Source organism: Salarias fasciatus, assembly GCF_902148845.1.
Source record: "Salarias fasciatus chromosome 7 unlocalized genomic scaffold, fSalaFa1.1 super_scaffold_4, whole genome shotgun sequence".
NCBI lineage: Eukaryota > Metazoa > Chordata > Actinopteri > Blenniiformes > Blenniidae > Salarias > Salarias fasciatus.
Genome location: NW_021941229.1, coordinates 22,727,092 through 22,752,882, shown reverse-complemented (window position 1 = coordinate 22,752,882; position 25,791 = coordinate 22,727,092). Strand labels below are relative to the sequence as shown.

At 42.6% G+C, this 25,791-nt stretch overlaps 1 protein-coding gene across 2 annotated transcripts; it reads right to left on the bottom strand.

Annotated features, from left to right (window-relative positions):
• Nucleotides 1-6,411: 6,411 nt before the first annotated feature.
• On the bottom strand, nt 6,412-23,770 carry map1b (microtubule-associated protein 1B). Of its 2 annotated transcripts, none has more exons than XM_030085466.1 (7): nt 23,389-23,572; nt 21,372-21,473; nt 14,818-14,900; nt 13,913-14,053; nt 8,258-13,442; nt 7,908-8,140; nt 6,412-7,524 (listed from the first exon to the last, which is right to left on the bottom strand). In XM_030085466.1, exons 1-7 carry the CDS (start codon nt 23,570-23,572, stop codon nt 7,369-7,371), a joined length of 6,084 nt encoding a protein of 2,027 aa, XP_029941326.1. In that variant the 3' UTR covers nt 6,412-7,368. The 2 variants fall into 2 exon arrangements, 1 of the variants encoding a protein (XP_029941326.1); XR_003930664.1 differs by having other exon boundaries at nt 7,390-7,524; nt 8,254-13,442; nt 23,389-23,770.
• Between the last annotated feature and the right edge of the window lie 2,021 nt (nt 23,771-25,791).

The window sequence follows — 25,791 nt, the reverse complement described above, 5'->3', positions numbered from 1 at the left end:
ACACACACACAGTCTTGTATTTCTATCCTTGTGGGGACCGTCCATTGACTCCCATTCATGTCTAGCCCCTAACCCTGACCCTTACCCTTACCCTAACCCTAACCCACACCACAACAAAGCCTAACCCTGAAAAAATGTTTTTGCACTTTTACTTTTTTCAGTAACAACAACATGGTCAAGAAAACACTGTTTCTCCTACTTAGGACCGGAAAAAGGTCCCCACAAGGCACGTCGTTCCACGTTTTGCTATCCTTGTGGGGACATTTGGCCCCGACAAGGATAGAAATACAAGAACACACACACACACACACACACACACACACACACACACACACACACACACACACACACACACACATATATATATATATATGCATATGTATATATAAAAAACCCTTCAAAGAAGATAAAGTACAGCAGTAATCCTGCAGATATTGTGTTGAAAAGTAATCTCACTGTAAAGACTTCAACATTTTTTCATTGTTTCAATAATATAGTTTTTTTTTTTAAGACAGACAGATGCAGGTTTTACTTTCTTTTTGAGACATACACTCACTGCTCCCCTTATAAATGATCTGTGTGCTGGGATGCAGTAAAAACAGCCTCATCATAAATTCCTTTAAGTCTTGATAATCTGTGATTACTATTTCCTTGGGACTTCAGCTTTGATGTGACTAGCAAATACTATTAGTGTCTCTACATGCCCAGCTTATTCCAAACCTACATTTTTCAAAAGAAACATGTGCTAAATGAGCATATCATTGATGTTTTGTTTGGGTTTTTTTTAAATTTTAGTATATTTGTGTAAAATATTTTTACCTGTTTCGATAGGAGAATCCTAACAGATGAATAACCTGACTCAAAATCTTCACTCTGATCTTGTGGAGGATGTGTTTCTAAAATCCAACATTAGGCCATGTACAGAGATTACCATAAGCAAATCCAGGAAACAATGCACCCAGCCTATGTAATGAAGACGATAACTTTTTAAAATAGCCATGGTCTTCTTTTTCAGCTTTAAATCATTTTAATGGGACTCAGTGTAATTGCTTCAACACAGAATGCTGCAGTCTGCACTGAAGCCTGCGCTGGTTAGTGTACTCAGTGACCTACACAGGATTACATAACCAGTGACTTATAGTACATCCTTAAGAGAGACTTCTGCTGCATTTTCTATGCATTTGGACATGTTTGGATCATGCAGTCATCGTGAAACTGTATTTAAGATGCAACTGGAATCATGATGATTGCGATTCAAATATGTTTTAATTTTATTTGTACAAAAATGTGACATCATCCATATGTCAAGCTTGTTGTTGTAACTTCATCATGCTTGAGTTCTAAGAGATTTAACAGTGAAATGCAGTTTTACTAATGCAGACTCAAGTGGAACAACTTCCAAACCTGCACTTTGAAAAGAAGCTATAGTTGAAAGGAAATACTGTACAAGTATTTGCAATGATGAAGGTGTTTCCTAAATAAGCTGTGAAGGCAGAGAGCACTGCACAGAGAAAATAGGGCTGGGACAGGGAGGTTCCCTGCTGTTGCCTTGGCAACACGGTCTCAGCCCACCCAACTGAGATTGCTTCTTCAGCCAATCAGATACGGAGTCTTGGATAATTTATGGCATCCTGCAAGGTGTATATGTCTCTGTGGACTTCCAGCTCTCTCCTTAACTACATCCGAGCTTGGATTTAGCACCACCTCCCCTACAGCTAATCTATAGCTACAGGTTGGATTTACTGTGGAGGCAGCTCCTGTTAAGTAACTCAAATAATGAAGTAATCAGCAGGGGAGGGTGGCTCTGTTTGCAGGGCTTCGTTGTAACGCTCACACTCTGATTTCCCGTCGACAAAGAGCCAGGTTTTGCCAACAGATAGTAGCTCTTACAGCTTCTTTGATTTATCCCTGCGTGCACTTCCCTTTGGTTTTGGAAAGTGCCCGGGGTGTCCCAGCATCATTAATAAATGTCCCCACTGAAATAGTTTAGGAAGGGAGCGAGGGGAAAGCAGCTGCTGCTGATTACCGTGATAGACCGGCTGTGCCACAGTTTTCAAAGCTCCTGTCCTTCAGAGACAATTAAATAGGTTAGTTTCCATCTATAGCAAGACATACGATGCACATTGAAATGCAGGCCAATTCACCCAGCGACTGATTTTCAGCTATATCATAAACGCCTGTAGGTGTGTTTTCTTTTGTATCAGTAAAGATGCTCTCTGATTTGCATAATGTGGCGATGATAATTCACTGGAGTATGGAACAGAAGAGAAAAGCTTTGCACTCACTGTACATGTTTTAAAATAGCTCTAATAGTGAAGATTCCTCACTTGCTGGAGAACATCAGACATGTAGAGATGGGGGTTCCACACTGTACAACAAAAGCAGTGTGAATCGTGAGACACATCCCATTATGTTGATCTGCAGTCTTTCTTCCCGGTGTTCTCTCCACCGGGCTCCCCGGGGAGTCTGATCTGAGCCACCCTTCAGTTTACCACAAACAGGAGCTGCTTAAATATGCCATGAATTCACGGTTCTTCAGATTCCAGAAAGCTTCTCCAGTCATATTTCCTTTTTGATGCATATAATTACTTTTTAATGTTAGAATTTAGATGAAATTGATTGTTTAGCATTGACTCCTTTTCTTCTTTACACATTTTTACTGCATAGTATTATTCAGCATCGCTAAAGGCTTAAGGATGCAGAATTGGAGTATTTTTTTCCTGCGGTTACAGAATGTCCTCCTCTAAAATACAAAGTATTGTATTCTATTTGCATATATGCAGTGTGCTGTGTGTTCAGGGAATATTTCATCTATTGCAGTCTGAGGTGTGATGAATGAAATGCACATTTTGGGATTCTTTCAGAAAAGCTTCAATGTGAGAACTTTAATGTATCAATTTTAGGTGTGTTTTACAGTTTTCTTTCCAGAAAAGTGGTGAATTGACAGTCAGTATCCAGCTTTCGAGTTTGGTTTTATCTATTCTCATTTATATAGATCCACTTAAGTCCTTAATGCTGACTGTGGAGGACTCACATTCACAGGAATGATCAGTTGGCATCAAATTTATCCAAATCTGCTGCCCAGTGATGCACTATGGTGAAAACGACAAATGTCATCGGAATACAATAGTATAAATAAAAAATAGTGTCAAAACACTATCACAGTTCAATAAATCCAGGTATTCAGGGAATTAATGTCAGGACGTAAAGCTAGTAAACATACCATGTGTCCATACTTGTTGCAATAATTCCTTATTTACCTAAGTGTTTGTGTCTGGTGGTGGAATCATCCTCAGTGTCACTTGCATGGTTAATGATCTTGAGTTTTGTACAAAAATAAAAAATAAAACTCCACACAGAAAATATGCTTCACAAGAAATAACACTGAGGATACAAATAATAACTTACAAGAGAGGGCGGTGTTCCAACATTAAACCATTGGACCTGGGCCCTCAGTCTCTGTCCACCGCGCTGCTCTCTGAGGGAACATTAATCCTCATGCTGTCTGGTTTTCAGGGACACTTGTCACCCAGTGTGCCCAAAGAAGCAATTTTCCTCCTGGTCTACAACGTCATTCACAGCCAATCGGCAGTCGGTGCACAGCAGAGCCTCCTCAGCACTCCAGCACTATGATAGGAGAGTGTGTATATTTCTGATTAATGATAACAGCTGCAGGTTTAACTGAGGTAAGAGAGGTCAGTGCATACAAGACATACAAGAGGAGAAGAAATCAGGATAATTCAGCCAGCTATATTTGTGACATGTAGCTTCATTGACAGTCTTTCCTCCAAATTGATTTGGATTGACAGCAATGAAAAAGATGGATGACCATGAATGTCCTTCACTGGCTCAATACGTTCGATTTGGAGAACTTTGGGCATCTTTCTGATTCTTTCATGTTGTTGAGTTTCCGTCTGAACACATACATTTAGGTTTTTGGATGCATGTTCTTCTGGAAGCTCAAACTTAATCCCCTGTTCAATAAACTGTGCATCCTGTGACTCGTTATTCAGGAAAACATCAAAATAGACTTCCTTTTTCTAACACACCAACCTTTTAAACACCAAAATTATTCATTAAAACTCATAAACTTCAACACATTCATTTTTTTAGGTATTTCAAGTTAACTTGAGGTGGACTGCAACAGATTGAAGCCTTTCATAAACCACACAAGGAGAAAGACCGTAGATCAGGTTCCTGATCCGTTCAAGGCTCAGATGGATGAAGATCAAACACACTTTCCTAAGTTAGTCATCTCAAACATGGCTTTGGAATATGAAAGGAAGCCGAGTAGAAAACCCATACAGATGCAGGATAAAGCTGTAACTGCACATAAAGAGACCCACCTGTAAATTCAAAGGTAAGTCAATCACTTCATTAACATCATGGTCCTGTTTTCACTTTTTTGTGAAGTCTTGGGGCTTGACTGAAAATATAACCGTTATTTGGTTGTTAAGGTCTCCCTAAAGTTTGTATTCTGTATTAATTTTATTTTGTGTCAGTTTTTTTTTTTTTTTGTAAAACATATGATTTCTGGACAAAATTGAGCCTGTGAGGCTGTGACATTGGAGTAGGTTAATACCGCTAGAACAGTATGTAATAAGTTTGATGCACGAGGGATTTCAGGAATCGAGAGATTTTTAGAAGCTGCAGTGGAGCTTTTTTTCATTGGTTTTTGATGATGGGAATCATTAAATAAAATCGGCACTTATCACTGTGTTTGAAAAAAAAAGAAATTAAACTTCAGCCTTAATGCACCATGAACAAGGAGTGCTGCACTCCACTTTAATAAGCTCTTGGTTCACTTTATTTCAGTTTTTTTATGCCAAAAAAACAACCAAAAAAACAGTGAACATAATGTAACTCAATGTGATCATTACATATTCTAAAACAGTGTTATTCTGGTTCTTCTCCTCTTAAGGTGTTGAGAGTTTAGTTGAATAACTTGCCAGAAGAACCAGATGTTGAAGAGAAGCAAAAATAAAGTTAAATTTAGGTAGTTTTTTTTATTTTTATTTTTCTTAATGAATAGTCTGGATATCAAGGAGAAACCGTATTTTCTGGCTTCATTTTATTATTTTTCAATACCCATCTTTGAAAAAAAAATATCTCTGGCTCCATCACTGGTTGGTTATGTTTTTCTCTACATCTGACAATACAACAATTGTGAAAAATACACAAAAAAGACAAGAACAACAATTATTTTTCACAATATATTTTATTGTGGCTGTTGTTTTTTTTTTAATGTTTGTTCTTTCTTAGTGGTTCCTCTTACATTAGAGTCGCCATACAGAGGAATTATTGCACACAAACATCAGAAAGCACTAAGGAATATTTTCACTTCAAACTAATCGCTATTGGTTACATATGAGTTTGGGGAAAAGGGGCGGAGAGGATGCGAGATCACAAGACAAATATACCACACAGCTGCAGACAAACATTATTAAAGTTCTCCCGGGAGAAAGAGGGGGAGAAAAAGGCAGATAAATAGATGGAAAGAGAGACAGAGAGAGAGAGAGAGAGAGAGAAAAAGAGAGATGTCCGTTCGAGAGAAATGTCACTTCAGTGTTTGTAGGTGTGTTGTTGCTTGACTGTAAGGTCAGTGGTGTCAGTTTGAGGTTCTCCGGAAGGAAAACTGGAACAGTGGTATCATGAACACCTTGCGTCGTCTCAGAAATATCCGGTGAGTTCTGTGAGTTTATGGAAAACACCAAAACCTGGTGCCATCATAGTGTGAATGGACTGTTTCTGCATGAGCCGGCCTGTCGGAGCCGCGGCCTCAGGACTGTTAGTTTTGTGTGTGTCTTGTTCAAAGTGTCGAGTTTTTTTTTTGTTTTTTTTTTCCTTTTTCTTTACATACTTTCATTTGAAACACAAGTCACTCGCTCTCATCTCCGTGTGCTGGCCTTCATAAAACCTTGAAAAGCCGATTTCCTCTCAATCAAGTTTTTAGCCACTCCAAACACCCACATTGACCCGGAAATCTTCAGTGTGCTGCCTGCCACCATTATCAAGTTCCATATCAACGCAGTGCTACGAGCAGTCTCTGGAGTTAAGTATACATGTGTGATGGCACGACTTGCAAAAAAATAATAAAAATAAAAAGCTCCTTTTAGCTACTTAGCCCTGTTGTTCTGAATGATAAGCTGAGCAAAGTCCCTAATAAAAAAAAAAAAAGAGAAAAGTCCAAACGTATCGTAACTCATGCGTGTCTTCCAACCACCTCATTGGCCACAAAAGCTATTTATAATTATAGTACAACGCTTTAGAAAAACAAGACATTTTAAGGTTTATGAAAATATCCTGCTTCACCAGCTTTACAGTGGGAAAACGCAGTGCCCCCATCGCTCATTGATTACATAAAAAACTGCTATAAGAAATAAGATCAGGGTTTTTTCTCTTCTTCTACTTCTTTCTAAATTAACTTGGAATAAAAAAAAGATCTAAAATAAAAGGCAATCTTTCAAAAAGATCTGTGACAAAGGCAAGTGAGAACATCATGAAGCAACCTCCTGTTGCACAGTGAAAAAGGCTGCCAGGACAATCAAGCACAATAATTCAAACGAGACATAATAAATAGAATTTCCACATTAAAAAAAAAAATGCAAACCAGCAGCAACATAATCGGAAACAAAACAAACTTTGATAAAAAATAAAAGAATCTCATAAAACCTTCGCCATCCTGAAAACACAAAGAACACTTTCATAGTGGAAGGACCACTCTGACTCGCCCCTGATGGATGAGAAGATAGACATCATATTACTGTTAATCAACGCTGAGTGTCCCTTCCGCTTGTTTCTACCATCATTCACGGCTGGACCTCCAGTCTGCAGGGCCACTTCTCAAACCTGCCGCACCACCACCCCACCTCTGTTACATTCACTTTAACTCCCTAAGGCATAACAGAAAAGTGTTGTTTCATCCTTTGGTGTGGACAGCAGCTCTTATTTTCAGGATGCAGGGAAGATTTGTTTCTGAAAAGCAGTTAAATTGATTGAAAGCTCTCAAATATTTTGTTCCTGGGATACGAAGGAAAGCCAATACGTCAACAACAACATCATCGTTATTCGAATTACATGAGAATCGGCTTCACTGGACATTCATGATGAGTTTTTTTGGTCACCAATCTTTACCCAGTTCAATCCATCTGTATCTTTAAAAAAAAAAAAAAAAGAAAGCATTGAGATTTTTAGGGATGCATTACATTTAACATCGTCCTTAGCATGGACCCGCCTCAAAGTTAGCTCATGTTAGTAAATCCCCATTGCAGATAATTATTTCATTCTAGCATATAAGTGTTTTTTTAAGTGTCTGCTCAGGCTTTATGCTACATTTTCCTTATCGATCGACAGTCCCTTGGCGGAGGTTCACATCTCAATCTTACAAGCTGGGAAGGACTCATCCTGCATGACGACAGTGCTGCTGCTGGCCAAGACCATGATGTTGAGCTCCTGCTGCTTGTCGTGGGTCTCCTGGTACCACTCCCTCATCACGTCAGTGTCATGGGTGGGAATGAGAGTGACCTGGCGTCAGACGGTGAAATGAGTGATCAATGCCGAGAATTCACAGCTCACAATATTGCAAAAATATTTCATTTTCAGTTTTTGATCTTGCGTCAAGGTCATAGTAAATCACTGTGATTGGGAATATCTTTTAATCTTTTCTAAGTGTAAATGTGGAGTTTGCCTACATTTTCAGTTCCTGTTCCCATTTACATTTTTTGACTCTGCCTTATAATTTATTAGCTACAATAACCACAAATTTAAGCTTTTTGACACACTGAATTGTAGGAATACTAACTCAAAGGTGTGCTTAAAATGGTCATCAAAAAACCCAAACAAACTCCATGTTGTGAAAAATGTAAGTGAAATGCAATTCTTTTAACTCAACTCTTTTTAAAACTTACTTGCATATTGTTTCCCCACTGGGCCTTTCCTTCCAGCAAAGCATCGAGGACAGCCCGGCTGGGTTCCTGAGCTGTCTGGTCGTTGCCGCTGACCACATAGTAAGAGGAGCGCACGCGCTTGAAGAACTCAGCATCCACATTTTTGGCACTGCAGTGATTGGGGATGTAAACCAAATCCATGTACATGGGAGGACAGTTGGGTAGAGACGCCCCTGTTGATGCCTTTCCACTTCCTGCATCGGAAAAAAAAAAATAAACCTTCCATTTAGATGATGAGCAATATTTTAAGAACAAGGAAGTATTTTTTTTTTTACAATTTTTCATGAATAATAACATTAACCAAAACTCACCTGATGTTGTATTTTTCACTCCTCTGGATGCAGAAGTGTTTGTTGCATTTTTGGCATCCTTCCCTTCTCCGACGCCTTTCTTTGGGGAGGCAGTTTTTGAGTCCTTCACCTTTGAAAGGCCACTCTTTCTAGCTGGTGACGAGGACTTCTTTGAGAGCTTTTTCTTGTTGGACTTCTCCCCTCCATCAGTATTAGCATTGTGCAGGTTTTCTTCAGCCTTAAGGGCTTCTGGGTCCACCATGCAGACGTCATGGTGGCCTGGGGATGGAGCAGAGTCCCTGAGTGCCATGGGAGGGGGGTCAGCGTGCCTGTAGGTCAGGGTTCTGTCAGTGGGGAGAGTTTCTGAGTCGTCTTCAGAATCAATGTTAGCGTCGGCTGTAATGGATGGACACTCTTCTGTTCCTGGTGGAACATCTGAGTCTGTTTGAGACGGAGCGGACTCACTGATGGATGTGGGCGGGGTCTCCTCACATTGTTTGGTGGACAGTTTACCTCCTGGGGGTGGGGGTCCGCCTCCTGACTTGGCTAAAGGCTTCTCCTCATCCAGGGCGTTTTCTTCATTGATGAAGTATTCCAGAGGGTTGGGGTTGATAAAGGATGGGGATAGTTCAGTCTTTGGATGACGGTACTCACACGAAGTCACTAAGCAGAGGTCGACATCTGTCTTAGATGGAGCACAGGGGCTCTTTTTGGTGTCCGGGTCTCTGGAGCCACAGGCAGAAGTATGCATATCAGAGAGAGGTAGATATGATGGTGAAGGGACTTTGGGGCTCACAGGGGACTTTTTCTCCACTGCTGAAGCCTCACATTTAAATGGATTTGTCTCCTTTGCTGGAGAAACAGTAGCTTCCTTTGAAATGCTTGATGGTGAAGTAGCTTTCGGGGATAGAAGAGCCTTTTCAGATTTCTCTGAGTCTGATTTAGCTATGTTCTCTCCAGATGGTGAACCCGCACTGGAGCTGTCTTTGCCTGCAGGACTTCCTAGAGCTGGAGATGGTTCATCTGAATGGGGAGAGTGGTTGAGGGAGGATGCCTTTGAGGTGATGGGAGACTTGTCTTTTTGCTCAGTTACCACATTAGACATCTCTGTCATTTGGCATGGGGTTGTGACAGAGGGAGTTGACTGAGATGCATCTGATGGCGTTGCAGAATGGGCACGAGCTGAATCACTCTCTTCAAAGTGTAAAGGGTTCTCCACTGCTCCACTGGACTCTTCAGATGCTCTGACATCTGCTCCATCTGAAGGGCTGTAGTCAACCTCAGTTGGGCCATTCTCCGCTGCACGTGAGCTGCTGCCCAATGATGGGTGTTCTGGGGATTGCTTACTAAAGTCCAGGGCCAAGGAGTGGTCGGGTGACTCCTGGCCAAACTCGATTGACATGGTAGAATGCTCTGGAGATTTTGTGTCTTGCATGTGTGCTCTACTTTTTGTCTTTGGTGAAATGTCTGGTGAGATGGACATGGGCCTTGGGCTGTCTTCCTTGGTAGGAGATCCTTCAGCTTCATGGAAAGTGGTGGGAGTCTGAACCACAGAGACGGACAAAGAGTCATCAACCTCGGTCGAGTGAGGAGAGCCAACCTCGGCATGAAGGGAAGGAGAGTCAGTTGTTGGTTCTGGCAAAGAGCTGGTGGCCAAAGAGGCTGTGGATGCTGAAGCCAGATGTGAAAATGTATCTTCAGCGACGACCTCCTCCAGCGGGGTTCCCGACTTGTCGGATGTAGTGCCCTCTGAAATGGACATTTTACTGTCTTCTTTGAAACCTGTAAATGGATTGGTGTCAGCTTCATGTTTGGTAAGTGGCGCTGAAGAAAAGCCCGTATGACTACTTTCTACTGTTTTTTTAGGGTCCATATCGAAGAGCGACTTTTCCTTCTTTGTTGGAGACTCATCGTCTGGTGCTGGGCTCCTTGGAGAGAATACTGGCTTTTCCACTGGGGAGGCACGTTCTCGCTCTGGCTCAACGGGTTCTGGAGTAACTCTGGAAGAGGAATCTTCTTTATCACTTGTGACCTCTACAATGACTGGACCCTGTGAATCTGCCATAGGCGGAAGCGCTCCTGCTTTTTCATCTACTGGGGACTGATAATAGGGAGTGTGGCCTGAGGACTGAGGTGAATTAGCCAATTCCAGTGTCTTGTCATCTGGACTGATGGAGGAATCAGCTGTTGCTCTGGTACTTCCCGTCAGTGTGGTGGACAGCTCTATTGGAGCAGCAAACATTGGCGGAGAATCAATAGTGGCTTTGCATTCAACTGAGGGAGAACGTACAAGAGGCGCTGCAGTGGACATTGTACTGAGTCTAGCCGGATCAGTATCATACACCTCACATGGCTTTTGAGCATTGGCAAAACCATCAGCTTTCCCTGCTAGGAGAAAATCCTGACCCAATTTGTCCTCTTCCAGTGATGAAGGTGGAGATATCGTAGAAGCAGAGTGATTATAGTCCTGACCTTCGGTAGCATCACTCAGAGAGTGAGCTGATCCTGGGATGTCTTGAAGTGGGGAAAGTTTCTTTCTATCAAACTCACCAGTTGCAGAAGACTGAACCTTTGCGGCATCCTGTGACGGAGATTCGGTCTCGTCATTGGTGGCTTCATCACTTGTAAGGTCCCGAGGAGTCAACATCCCATCCAAAGGAGTGGGCACACTCGAGACCTCAATGGTGGAGTGAGTGTGTCCAGAAGTGCCGGTGTAATCCTCCGGGGTTTCGTCTCTGTTCTCATCATCCGAGACTGTCTCACTCTCAAAGCCGACAGGAAACCTTTCATCATGGATCGATGCAGCCGGAGAAATGGGCGAGGACACTTTCGGAGAAGTTGACGCATAGAGACTCTGCCTCTCTGCATCTTTGTGACCTTCATATTCAACCTCTACATTTTTATTGGTGACGTCTTCATCCTCAACACTGTAATCCTGTTTCACTTCATCATGTTTGGCTTGGTCCTCATCAGCACAAGGAGCAAGTTTATTTTTGTCTAATTCAAGTTGTGGTTCATAAACTTCTTCGATCTCTCCTTTCTCATCATAATCCCCACCTTCCGATGTCTCCTCCATGCCGGTTCCTTCATCTTCAAACTTCTCCGATTGTCCATTGAGTTTTCCCTTTATCACCTGTTCCTCCGGAGTCTCCCCATTATCGCCTTCCGCCTCTGTTGTGGTGATGCCCTCATCCACAGACTCTAATGCCTCTGGAGACTCTTTGGTCTGCATTGTTTCTTCCTGGTGAACCATCACAGGCTCCTTTTCCTCGTTTTGTTGTACAGTTGCATCGTCCTCAACCAACTCTTCAGCTTTGAGCTCTTCAAAATCCTTTGTGAGGTCTTCTGGTGAGGACATCAGAGATCTCTCATCTTCTGGATCATCTGCCATAACAGCAGCTGCTGCAGTCGCGGCAGCAACAGTCGCAGCAGCAGCAGCAGCTACAGCTTTACTACTGTCCGCCTTTGTCGCCTTCTTTGTCACCTTTAACTTCCCTTTGTCTTTTAGCTTTGCTGGAGCTGTAGTGTCTTTTTTTGAAGCGTCGTCCTTTTTCAGCGGCTTTGGTTTGAGATTCTTTTCTTCACCTGGCGATGTCTTCTTTAAATCTTTTGAGGTCTTTTTCACATCTTTCTTGTCCTCCTTCTTCTCTTTCATGGGCGATTCTCTTCTGATGTCTCTTTTCAGGACTTTCTTTGCCTCCTCTTTCTTTACTCTCTCATCCTTTTTAGCTTCATGTTTGGGCGTGTCATCTTTTTTCGCGACTTCTTTTTTCACCTCTTTTTTCTTTTCCACAGGTGCTTTGCTATCCTTCTTCACAATTTTCTCCTTTTCGACTTTGGGTTTCATTTCAGCCTTCTTTTTTTCTGGAGTATCATTTTGGGCTGCTTGCTCTGCCTTTGCTTTTGATTCTTTCTCAGGCGCCTTTGCCTTTTCCTTTTTTAATAACACCTTATCTCTTTTCTCTGTCTTCTGTGTTTTTTCTTGAACTGATTCCGTTTCTGTCTTCACCTTCTCTGAGCTTTCCTCTTTCGATTCTTTCCTGATGTTTTTGCTTGGAGATGGCCTTGGGGTAGACTTCAAGCTCTCTTTGCTGTCTGTTCTCTGCTTCATCTTTGCCTGCTTGAGTGTTGGTGTCGATGGCATATTTGAAGACAGCAGTTTCTGTGTTACAACCGGCTGCTTCAGGAAATCCAAATGCTTCAGCTTTTCTAAACCTTCGAAGATGTGATACTGGGTAGCATTTCCAGGAAAGAGGACACGTACAACTTTATCTGTGGGATTTGCAGGGTGCCAAACGATCAGTGAAGAGATTGAAGTCATGTAAGAGAGAGGGAACTCAGATTCCTTCCCGTTTGGAAGCAGAATGGACGTGGTGTCTTTTTCACTCCCTGTCCACTGCTTCATAAAGTGCTGCATCTCCTTGCTATTTTTGGATGGATTAAGCACATACATCTCCAGCTTTCCAACACCCATTTTCTGAAAAAGCGTTATTGGCTCAATTGTATTTCCCACAGGCCTCTGCAGAGGCTCAATCCTCAGATTTAGCTTGGTGAGAAACTGCTGAGTGAACGCTGCCTCCTCAATGTTCTTGCGCACTCTGTAGCTCGGGTCAGGGTGATCCAGGTTTTCGGGAAAATTCACAAATACCACGCCAATATCAGGGGAGATCATGTTTTTCACCCAGTCGCTGTTAGCTGTGGAGCCCTGCGACTGCTCCTCTTCGACCTCTGAAATCTTCCTCTGCAGCATGCTGTTGATGCCCGGCAGATTGTCGTCCCCGATGTGGGTCAGGAGGATGGAGTCCACCCGGTCCAGGTGTCTCACCAGCTTCCAGAAGCAGGACCTCCGGTCCGAGCCCCCGTTGATCAGCATGTTGAAGCCGTTGACAGCAAAGAGAGCGGAGTCGCCGTGGCCTCCTGGAAAGATGTAGCAGCACGGTTTGGAGAGTTTGAGGAATCCCCCTGAGGTTGGCGGCTCCAGCATGTCAAAAGGAGATGGGATCTCCACTGATTCGGATAAGTACTCCGTGAACTCCGAGAGACCCTCCATTTCAGGGAGGATGAGAGCCGAGTTCAGTTTCATGTTGATGAATTCCTGCAGGTTGTGTTTGTCCAAGTTGGAGTTTTTCCAGTCGCCTTGCTCGGGGCACGAGAGCGTAAGGTTGGCTTTGTTTGCTGGGTGAATCGTACTGAGCAATTCACCAATCTGGACATGAGAGAAAATAAGTGATTTTTAATTCAATATATGTCAGTCATTCTGCCTGGCATGATGCAACAATGCAATTTCTGCTTTTTATAGTGATGCATTTTAACGATTTGCGTCATGTTTTCATCAGTGACGTGCATTTGACGTGCATGAATCCAACAGAAGATCTCAAATGTTTTTAATTATTTTAAGACAATTTAACACTACATTATCATGATGACTAAATTTGACTTAATGTCCATTTTTATCTTTAAGTTTGGAAATCTTCCATTTTTGCAGCCAGCAAAACAAAACAATCAAGACCACTAAACTGGACTTGACTCTCAAAACTGGTCTCAGAAACCTGTGTGTTCAGCTGTGTGTGTTCTTCACTATGCACACGTTTCTGTCATTATTTGTCGTGTGCCTCCTCCGGCTGCACCTCCCTTCTTCTTGAGCGATACACACGGATCTCCTGCATGCCGGCTCACCTCCTGATCGGTGAATATGTCGATGAAATTGAAGAAAGAGAAAGATCCAGACTGCAGAATCAGCTCCCCGGTGTTTTCAGTGCATTGCCCCGAGAGGACCAAAAGTTTGTGTCTGGCCGTGTCCGAGATCATCAGCCGAACCTGGAAACAAAGAAGACGGATTTCATCTTTTATGTTACGTAACAGTGAATACAGTTAGTCAATGCAGCTACCTAAGAAGAGCGAGAAACTAAAAAGAAAAGAGGATAAAGCCGGATTGCTGCAGCAGCCAGTTCAGTGTTTTAGCTGCATTTGAGTTATCACCAGTTTTACGTTACTCCAGTACATTAGCTGATTAGCTGACGTGTTTGCTTGCTGTCTGCTGTGCTAAGTTTGCTTTTATCCCTCTTCTCTCTCTGCCTTTCTTCCTTCCCGCTGCTCTTTATCTTCGACTTTAGCTACATCAGCTGTTCTGGGCGGCTGGTGTCGGGTCAACCCTGCTGTGAAGTGAGACATTATTAATGCGCGGTTTGACTGGAGACATGGCCGGGGGTGGAGGCAACGCTGAAAAGGTGCAGCGACACAAGAGAGAAAAGAAAGGAGAGGGGGAAAAAAAATCATGTCGTCTGTGCTTTTAACTCTCCTGTTTCTTTCTTCATCAAAGTGTGCTGCACAAAGCCAAGTGTAAAAGGCTGCGCTTGGTTTTCTCAGGAATAAATGAAGCATTTATGTAGTCTTTTACTACTCTTCTTGCTTTTTGTGTTTTTGCAGTCAATAGAAACCAATTATGGAGAGTCGGGTGTAAATACACTGAGAAGTTTTAAAAGCATTACCAGCTTTTTAATGGATTTGTGAAAAAAAAAATCAGATGAAGAGATGGTTAATGGAAATATTGGTTGTCAATGACAACTGAAAGCGATTCTTACCTCGGTGCTGACAGCATCATCTGAAGGGTTGATCAGCACCACCGTCTCCAGGATATTACTTTTATGGTGAAGAATTCTCTGCCCTGGAGAGAAAGTGGATAATAAGCACATTTAGAAGCATAATATAGTCTTATGTATTTATTGTTACCACACATTACGCTTTCTTTTGTCAAATAAAATAAATCTTGTGGACTATATGGAAATTTTTTGAAAAAGTCAATATCATCTCCGTAAATTCATCAACTCATCCGTCAAGCATTGACGGCGTCCAGCTGCACTGTGGCTGTGTCAACGCTAATGGCCTCTGCAGTGTGAAGCTCTTTATCACGAAGATGGATGAAATCTCCAGAGATTGAAGAATAACACCTCCCCACCACTGAACCCCGCTCCTTGACATTAAAACCTGTGTCAGGATTCAGTCCCTCCTCCATCACCCCATGTCACAGTCGACCATTCAGCTGGAGTCAGTCGTGCTCCGGTGGAGGTGATGATACTTTGGTACGACTCTCGAGGTGTTGCTCTGTAACTTTCATTAAGTATAGGTGAATTCACTCAAGGGCACCAAAAAAGAAATCCATTCATCCATCCATCACTGCTTGACCTCTTCTGTTCCTGTGAGATATCCAACAATATTGAAATTTCAAAATGAGGAATAATTGTTTGCTCTCGGTGTAAAAATAACTCAGACTGCTGCCGTTTGAAATAAGTTGCATCCTCCTCTCATGAGACAGAGCTGTCTTGCACAAAATGAACAGTGGGCCGTGACAGGCTCATAATCAATCCTCCCAGGTTGTGGATGATTGATTATGATAACAATTCGATCCCACCGACAGGCAGTGTGTGTGTGTGTGTGTGAGAGAGTGTTGGGGGTGGGGTTCCTCCGGCCCAGCTGATGTGACAGGAACACGGCATCTCCAGCATCATTATTCATCCCGGCGCAAGCTTCACTTCATCAACCTCACAGGCTCGCTCTTTGTTTCTCTTCCTTGTTATCACATTTCTGCTTAAATGCACAAATCAATAAATCCCCACGCAAAAAGGCCGGCCTCGTGTCGGTAATTTGGATCAATTTCCTCCGGTAAAGGCTGAAGACGCGCCGCCACCGGCATGCAAAGCTGGGGGGTAAGACTCAGGCCTGCACGTGTGAGGGCGGCGGTAAGTGGCTGCATGCAGGCTTTAAATTCAGACGCCCGCTGCTGAAGTGTGCAGCGTCTCCAGAGACGTGATTCTGCTGCAGTTATCCGACTGCTCGGCTGATTCCTCCATACATATTTCATATGGCAGATTCTCATCATGGCACAGACAGCCATTAACTCCACAGCTTCCCCCAGAGGGCCGTCGCTCCGTATGCAGGAGCTCTGGCATTCACCGACACACTACAGGACCATTAGAGCCCAATAAGCAGAGGGGGGGTTGAATGGAGGGAGAAATAATGACTCCACGTTGCGTTATTTCCTTTGCACTCGTCACTCGGTTAGCTGTTTCCATATTGCACTTTGTTTTATGGGAGTTGTTGTCTTGGGGGGAAATAATGTCACAACGACTGTAACTCAGTTTTGGTAGGTGATTTTTCAGGAGGCGATTTTTTTTTTCGATTTAATAGAAGCACATTTATGTCGAGTGCGTCTTTAATCTTTCTTGCTCTTCAGTTCAGATAGTTATGTGTCTTTATTCAGAAAAAGTAGTTGAACAATATCATCTGTAGGCTGAAATTTAACAAAAAACAAGCTTTGCAAATGAATATGAGTGTTGTAGACGAGGGGTTTTTAAGGTATGGGTATGATTCCCGCTCACCCTGCATCCTATCAGCTCTACCACAAACACACAAGCAGGAGCTTCTAACGAGAAGCTGACATTTCAAACGTTTTCACTCTATCACTATTTTTCTTTATTATTAACAAGAGAAAATCTTTTGTCTTCCAGATCCTCCTCAATTTGAAAAGTACCGTTGTGTACTAATAGCTAAGAAACTAGCTTCAAAGTTTATTTATATAAATATGGAACTATTAAAATATTTTCTTGGTTTATAATGTAATATAATTCAGATACTAAAGTTATTAGACAAAAACTGCAGTGACTTTCTTTATTTCTTTATAGTGCATTCATAAAACATATTTATACTACAAATGTACATATTCTCATAAACAAATGTAAATATAAGTGTTATTTGTGGATATTTAGCACAATAATCTCCCCTAGGTGTCATTCATCTATAATAAAAATGCCAACATCGCTCATATTCGACCATTTTTCCATACAAAAATGATAAAAACACTTTTCCCTTGCCTGTGACATTAGAGGACAGTCATTCCCCCCGATGTCTGTTGTTCGTTCAGCTCCAGTTACTGCACACAGGCCATGTCTGTAATTGCTAATGTAATAAAGACAGGTCTCAGTTTTCTTTGTCTCCATTTGCGGGCAACGCCCCGATCGCTCTCCCTTTGTGAGATTAACCGCAAAATGCAACAGCAGCCTTCAGTCGGTAAAAGTGCAAAAGAGCCACCATCAGACCCGCCGTCACCAAGATGTGTCTGAGATATAAAAAAGAGAGAGAGATTGTGCACTGGAGCTTGCTTGACCCTGGCAATTACCTTGGTCTACATGAAAACCCGGGAAGCCCGGTGCTGCTCGGTGGCAGCGGGAGTCGAGGTAATGCGACATGCATCACCGAGCATTCTCCTTCCGGCCCGATGGGAAGTGCAAGACTGGTGTGGCCTGGGCGCCGTGCCGCGCCACGCCGCGCGCCGAACCAGACGGGAACATCAATGTGGATGGCACCGCACCAAAAATAGATCAGTGGAACAACCCCATGCAATGCCATGAAAAAAGTGACACAATTTCACTTCCTCAGGTGGACCTCCTGCATCCGCGTGTGTGTGTGTGTGAGCAGCTTTCTTCATTTTCCTCCATCATGTGACAGAATAATTGACCTCAGTGACTTTCAGCTTGAAAGCTGGAGCCCCGGGAGGGAGCCGAATATTCAGCGCCAGCCAGTCAGTCAGTCACGTCTGTGTCCCCACAGCGCCGGGTTTAGAAAGGGATCCGGCGTTCATAACACGTCTGGGCGTGAAGCTAAAAGCAACGCTGGCGCTACGAAGCGAGGCGACTCACGGACCAGTCAATCACCTGTGCGGAAAGATTGATTTCAATCAATGACAGCCTGTTTCGGTAGGACTGAACGACAGCTTGAGAGGGGAAAAAAAAGCAGTAATTGGTACATTCTAATGTTTCACCACGATCTTTCAATTAGTTTTCCATCTAAGAAAATAAGTGGATATGACTGAAACACGCCAGATCAGTTGATCCAATTTGCTCTTTTCCTGCTCTATACAAACATGTTGTTCAAGAGAAACCAGGTCGAGACAACCCAAGAGTGAAAAATGAGAACATTACGAAGATCTTCATCTGAGACAAACCTACTAAAGGAGTAAACACTATTTTTATTCATTATTGATCACAAATGTTTTTAGCAATGTCATCATTAGGCAAGGCTGTGTGGTTTAGGATGGTATTTTAGGCTGGTGCCTGCTCGCACAGGGAGTTCTGGGAAATTCATCCGTAAGCAGGAGTGTCATATATCCATGAGGGAGAGACTGGAGGTCTTCAGCCCCGGATTATTTGACCCAAACAGTCAGTCTTACAAGCAGTAAACAGCTTGTAGAAATACTTCATGACCGCAGCTGCTGTTAAAAGGAGCACAGCTGGATTAAAAGGTGAAGCTCACCTGAAATAATTGGAATTTTTAAAGGAATTCACTTATGTTGTGCCTTTTTTTCCACTGCTTCTGTCGTCCTAATGTGAGTCACGTTTACCAATTCGCACACACATCAGCACACACACACACACACACACATCAATGGCGACGGCTGAAATGCAAAGTGCTCGACGCCCACTGGGAGCAACTGGGGGATCAGTGTCTTCCTTCAAGGAGACATTGACGTACGGACAGGGCGAGATGGGGGATTGACTGGAAGGTGTCCCTGCAACAGGACACACCTTTTTCTTTGTGTACTGGTATTTTATTTCCTTGCTTGCGATTTCATGACAAAAAGACATAACGGAGTAGTAATTTAAATGAAGTACACATCCAATCAGCTGCTGCTTTTCAAAACCACGATCAAAACACTCAAGGTCAAAACAGGGACCAACGCAACATCAAGGTGACAAATAAGAATAAAAAAAACAAAGATTAAAGATGCACTTGTCTTGCAAAAAAAGCAGCTACATATTCTTTTACTGTGCTTTAAACTGAAAACGCTGTTGCTTTCTCTGTATTCATGTTCATTACAAGCATATGAGAAAGATGTCTTCTCTGGCAAACAAGAGTATTTGCTAACCTGATTATGTTCATTCAGAAATCTTGGAATTGTAGGTGAACATATTAAAAATATATTTCTACTATACATAAAAATCCCTGAATAAGGTATAAAGTGTAGTTCATGTTACCCAGTGAACACATTAACAGAGAGAAAGCGTTGCTTGGGGCTACATGAAAATCTCATTCTATGCATTATTACAGAAAATTATTCAAATTCTTCAGCAGTAGAAGGGAGTGACTTTCAAAACCACGTCTTCTCTTCTCTTCTCTCTCTTTGCAGCTCCAGTAATTTATCACTGTGATCTGAGTTCATCGTGTTCTTTCCTGCACTCTCGCTCTCGTCTGCGTTTCCTTCAGCGTCTTTCTTTGATCAACCTTTCCTTTCCCCCCCTTCACCCTCTCCGTTCTCCGCCCTCCTTTCTTTTCGTGGACACTTGCCACCAGGGATCCCACGCTGCTAATTACTCCCGAATCAACTGCGCATCTAGTTGCAAGGCAACAGCATGCAAGAGGAAGAAAAGGGCATGGAGGGGGGAGGAGGAGGAGGAGGAGGAGGAGGATGGGATCTTCGTAAGAACAAAATGCAATGAAACTGAAGCGCCTTTAAAATGCCATTTCAGATTTTAGCCCTCTCTGTTTTGCTACCGCCTGCCCATTTTTGAGGATTATTGATGCATTAATGCAAATCTGCCGAATTATCCTGCAGCGGTCGGATCATCCCATTGTGCATCTGCCCCGAGCGCGACGCCCTGCCGCTCCCGTCCGGCGTGGAGCGAGGCCAAACCAGAGGCTTGAGCTGCAGCTGACCGTCAAGGCCACGCTGCCCACATGTCCCAGCTGACCACGCTGGACGGGATCCATCTTTTATGGAGCCACTCCTTCACCTTGCAGAAACGACACAGCCATAAAAATGCCGCGCGACAAAACGCTGAGCGGAAGCATCCTGGGATACATAATAAAGACCTGCACAATACACAGCGAGGAGGTTATAGCTGAGTGCAATCACACACTGCAGAGAGACGCAGAAAGATGAGATACTGCTGCTGATTTTTACTTTTAACCCAAGTGCCGCGCCACATTGGTGCTATTTTTTTCCTCATTTTGTTTCCAAATAAAGTAACTTAAAGATGAATCAGTTCATGATGAAATGGTGCTATACATTCCAACAGTGGACTCTTGGTTTGGGGGTTTATTTAATTATTCATTAGCAACTTTGTATAATTACACACTGCTGTGCTTAAAGTATTCCTCACTCTGTTTATAATGAGGAAACATGTTAGAAGCTCTTAAAACATATTTAATCACATATAATGTGCATAATATTGTTCATGTTTACAGAAAACAGTAAAAAAAAAAATGCTATAGCCTATATGGTGAAATGAGAGGGAATTTGTCAAGCATTATGCTTTAAAATCCTTTCCGTCAAGAAGTGCCTCTAAACTGTGTTTAATATAAAAACATACAAAAATGACCTGTGACATGATTACTGACTTTCATTCTGCTGAAAGACAGAACCATGCTGTTATGTTTGCTTGGTTTTTAAAGAGATGAACAGACCTAAATCAGCCAAACGGTTTCTGGCTGTGGCTTTTTCTCCTCTCATACATCAGATCAACGTCACGCTGCTGCAAATCATATCAGATCTGACATATCTACTCTGTGGAAATGAAATGCTCTTTTTAAAAAAATCTGTTTTTGTAAAAACACCCAAGCCTGAAATTACTGTATGTGTGGAAAAAAAATATTGAAAGTAGTGTTGCATCCATCTTTTCTACCTGTGTAATCTTTAAACACAAGTGCTTCCCTCACTTACAGTTCATATCCTGCACAAAATGGTACAGGTCAGTTATGAAGCCGCAAATTCTTTAAAATTACTGAAATATGTACTTTATAGATAAAAAGCCTGTTGCATGAATAAATGTCAGGATTAAATCTAACAAGTTTCAGAGAGTGTATCTGCTGTCTTTATTAGGTTAAACAGAAACACTCACCTCCCATATTGGCTAATTTGACCCACAAAACTTAATATGAAGTCTCAGCAGACGATGAGTCGGATTTTACCAGAAGCAGCTCCAGTTCCAGTACACAAAAATGTGTTTGTCCATCATCCGTCCATCCAACCATCCATTCATCCATTCATGCTCACAGGGTCATGGTTGCAGTGGAGTCCAGACTTCATCCTCACCTGCTCAAAATGCCTGTATTCTGTGTTGGTTAAAGTGAAATTCCACTTTACCTCTAACATCTGCAGAGAAACGGGCCGAGTGTCTGGAAACAAACAGCTTGAGCTCCTGGTCCAGGTTGCAGTCGATCAGGTTGGTGTCCCATGAGCGGATCCCTAAAACACAGAAAAACATTCATCACAGGGTGAACCACCAAAAGCATGTGTTAACTTTAAGAAGTAAATCAAAGCATAAAGCAGGCTGCCCAAATGAGAAAAGTCTCAGCATCACTCACACATCGGAAAATCCTCAAGTTAACATGTTTAGACTGATTTGGCAAGAGAAAATCAATCATTAATAGGAAATATCTACATTCTGGTTTTTGTTTTGCGTGCTCCAGACTCCAGAGGCAGCCGCAGCTTCCTCCGTGCTGAGTCATTGTGGTATCATCCTCTGTAATTATGCACTGCCAAGCCCTGTGAAGGCCATGAGCCAGGCCCTGCGAAGGCCTGGAGCCAGTTCACAGCAGGAACGCAGTGACTCAAAAGTGGGAAATTTAGTTTGTTTCTCTCATGTAGCCTGCATGAAATCGCTTGGCTTAAAGTTATTTTCATCGTCGACTTGTTGCAGGAGCTGTTCAAGTTCATTCAAAGGCTTCAGCACAACTGTTGACTCACAATGACACAGATAAGAACGATAAAAGCTGTGTCTGATCAATGTGCAAGATCATACTATAAATACCTCCACTTTAAAACAGAATCACCAAAGAAAAGAATCTTAGATGTGATGTCCAATAACAACAACTAAACTATCTACCTCTGTTTCTCATGATTTTTATTGGAGAGCACACAAATCTATAAGTTCTTCAACTCCAACAGGTTAAATCCAGTTAATGCAACCTTTAAGGAGTCTCAAAAGTAATCCCTTACACATGGTTATTTTAAATTCTAATGAAAATGTATATTTACCTGTAACAAATGCCACAGATCTGAGTTTTAAACACAATTCTAGTCAAGTATGCAGCATACAGGAGACAGTATTTCTACTTTGGGAGTTCTCTGCCTCCCCCAGTGTATGAAAACAACTCCATTTGCCCTCCCCCGCCGTCACTGCGTCACACCATCGTCCTCCCTCTCCTTTCTCATGGTAAAACACAAACTCCAGCAGCTGTGAAGCTCGCAAAACGCCCTGCTGGGGATGGAGATCGGCCCTCCTGGCTTTCCGTAGGGACCGCAGTGCGGACCGGGCCACGCCCACCAGCCGGTGTGGGATGAAGGATGAGAGAGCTGGATGCGGGCTGATGCTGATGCTGATGCTGGAGAAATCTTCTAATCTAACATTTCCGTCAGAGGACAAAGCGAGGCGTCTTTATCCAGCCCCCGCAGCTCCGATGACTATGAAATAAAATGAATTAAATAAAAAAAATCAGCTTCAGCCTGCTGGCGTCGCTTGCAGGATGTGGCGGTGATGAGTGTGAAACAAAAGCCTGACGCATGTGAATTAAACCTCGCAAGAAGCTGCGGAAGTAAAACGCAGCTGAACTAAAGAGAAATTCGATATTCTGCATTACTGACGCAGAGTCCCCCCCCCCCCCTCCAAAAAAAAAAAAAAAAAAAAAAAAAAAAATCGATGCTGAATCATTGCAGTCAGCTTTATTAGGGAACCTGGCCCACGTGTGAGGATGACAACAAGCGGGCCTACTGCTGATTATGACAGAGAAACGAATCGCACTGAAGCAAACCGGCGACGAACACACCGAGCGTGTGGCGCAGAGAGCGACTGAGGGGTTTACGTGGAGCTGGCGCTGGGAGGGGCTCTCCAATAACCTTTTATTAACAGCATCAAGTCGGCTTTACTTGAAATCGGAGTTCAGACAATTCAATCGCTACATCAGTCGTTAATTACGCATTAATTTGCGTAATTGGCACCGTCGCATCGTGCGTAAAATCCCCGCGTGCAAACAGGTGCAGCGATGGTTGCTTTAAAAGCTTGCAATTTAGACCACACTATTTTTTTTTTTCAAGTTGTCATTTCGGACATAAAGTTGAGCCCTCGGTGGCCCACGCCCACCCGACAAAAGCTCCGTCTCACCTTTCTCGATGTCCGCAATGGCACACTTGAGGTGGTCCTCGGACACGATCTCCCCGATCACCACCAGCAGGTAGAATTTGCTGTCGTTGAAGTGCTGCGAGGGGCTGGAGGACGTCGGCGGCGCGCCGGTGGCGCTCTGGCCGCCCAGAGTCTCCATGTCTGCGGGTTGTACCAGGGTGGCCATCCTGTCCTCTCCTCTGGTCCGTCTCAGTGTGGCTCCGGTGCGCGCGCCGGATCCGAACAGCAGCAGCAGCAGCAGCAGCAGCCTCCTCCCTCTATTCGCTGCAGAGCACCGGAGAGGTCTCCAGACGTGATAGGAGTGGCCCTAGCTTTTTATACCAGCAGACATTGTGTCATGTTCGGTAACCGGGGAGAGGAGAGGGCGCCGCTCTCTCTCGGTCTCTCTCTCTCTCTCTCTCTCTTTCTTTCTTTTCGCACACTCACTCCTCAGTTGATGTCATCCACAACGAATCAAACGCCCCCGGAAGTCTGGATTCTTCATCACTTGTTACGCCAAAAAAGCCAAAGTCCCCCCACCACAGAGGGTTCTGCTCAGCAACACTTCACCACCAACAAAATGCTTTGGAAATCATCCCAATCTTTCATTTAAAAAACAAAAAACAAAAAAACAACATTTTATTTTAATTTTTTTTTTCAAATAACGTCAGAGGGGTCAAAACTGGTCTGCAAATTGTCGAAATTTTAGGGAAAATGTTGTTTAAAAACACTAAAAAAAACCCATACAAATTCCTTGTCATTTGTTGAGATTTCATCATATTTCACACTGGAAGGTTTTATTAAAATTGACTTTATGTTGAGATTATAATAATTTTCAGTAGCAATTTTAATTGGTTTTGTGAATCAACATTCTCATTGCATATATTCTCTGTCACAACAAAAAGAAACTTCAGAGTTTAAATGCAAAGGTTATGGCATTATTTTGCCAGTCCGGCCCACTCAAGGGGAAACTGGGCAGAGTGTTTAGCTCCTCCACTAAAAGGTGTGTGACACCCCTGAAATCAGTTTAACATAACTCAAATATTTGATTCATCCTGTTTCAGGAGATATTTATAGAAAACCAAATGGAAGAAAGCTCAAGATTTAAAATACATATTTTTAAAAAATAATGTGGAGATTAGTTAAGAAGTGAGGTGATATGGAAAAATGGTGTTGACCAACATGACCTTCAGCCTCACCCAAAGCAGTAATCTCATTCTGCTGATGATTCCACTGCAGCAATTGTGACTTTAGTGAAGGTGTATATAGCTGTTCACTCTTTAGCTGTTCACCTCAAGCCTGACCTCCAGACTTCAATTATGGAGCGTTGATTCAAAATAGCATTTAAAACATGTTGCTGTTCACCACAAACAAACCAATGTGTGTGACAATTTATTAAATAGGTTACTATGAAAACAATAAGCACAACTCAAAGCAAGAACACTGAACCATAAGGCACACATGTTTTATACTTTATTAGACTTTTGTTGTCATGTATCTTGATCTGAAGTTTAACTACGAGTAGGTTAAGAATGCTTAGACTATTTATGTACTTTTCACTTCTACTCTTCACTTCCCGATGAAGGAAGACTTCTGAATTAAGGTTATCTTAGATGTTGTACCTCATTTGCAAGGTGCAAGAAACTCATCTGGAATAGCAAAGTTAATCTTTAGAGTGAAATCTTAGCATTTATTCTATTAAATTAGCCTATATGGCACTTTGAAATAAAATGTTCTCTTATTATTCTTATTAATGTATGTATATGGTCATTGCATGTTATAATAAACATTAAATCTAAAACCTCCTTTCTGTACGCTTCCTTTATTCATGTTAAATTTTGAGAAAGACACGAATGTTTTAACAAAGTCCTGACAGTTTGATCGGTCGTTGATGGGTTGGGTTGGTTATTTGTTTGGTTTAGTGAACAGGGAAAGCCAAAAACGTGGAGAAATTGTGATAAAAACTACAACCCTTACTCACAATGGCACAAATAAGAAGCGATTTAACTTCCATTGAGATCTGGCTCACGTCCTCTCCAGGCGTCAGGATGCCTTCTCGCCGCCGTGGCACCATCTTTCCTTTGTTGTTAGATGGATCCACAGAGCGCTAACAGCTCTGCTAATGTGTCAACAGTAAGTGTGACACATTGAGCTTTCATTGCTTTTAATCTATCCTTCCTAAGTACAAAATCAAGAATAATTTTCAGTATAGAATTTCACTGCTATTCAAAGAAGAAACTGGAAACTGTAATCAAATGCTGCTAATTCAGTAAATATTTGGCATCCTTCACGTACGAACGTATTTGTGCACCTTGGAGCTCTCTCGCAGTCTGCTGGAGAGTTTTCAGACACTCACTTGAAGAAATGGCTTTGATTGTGGAAAGCTTCTATGAAAAAAAAGTTGAG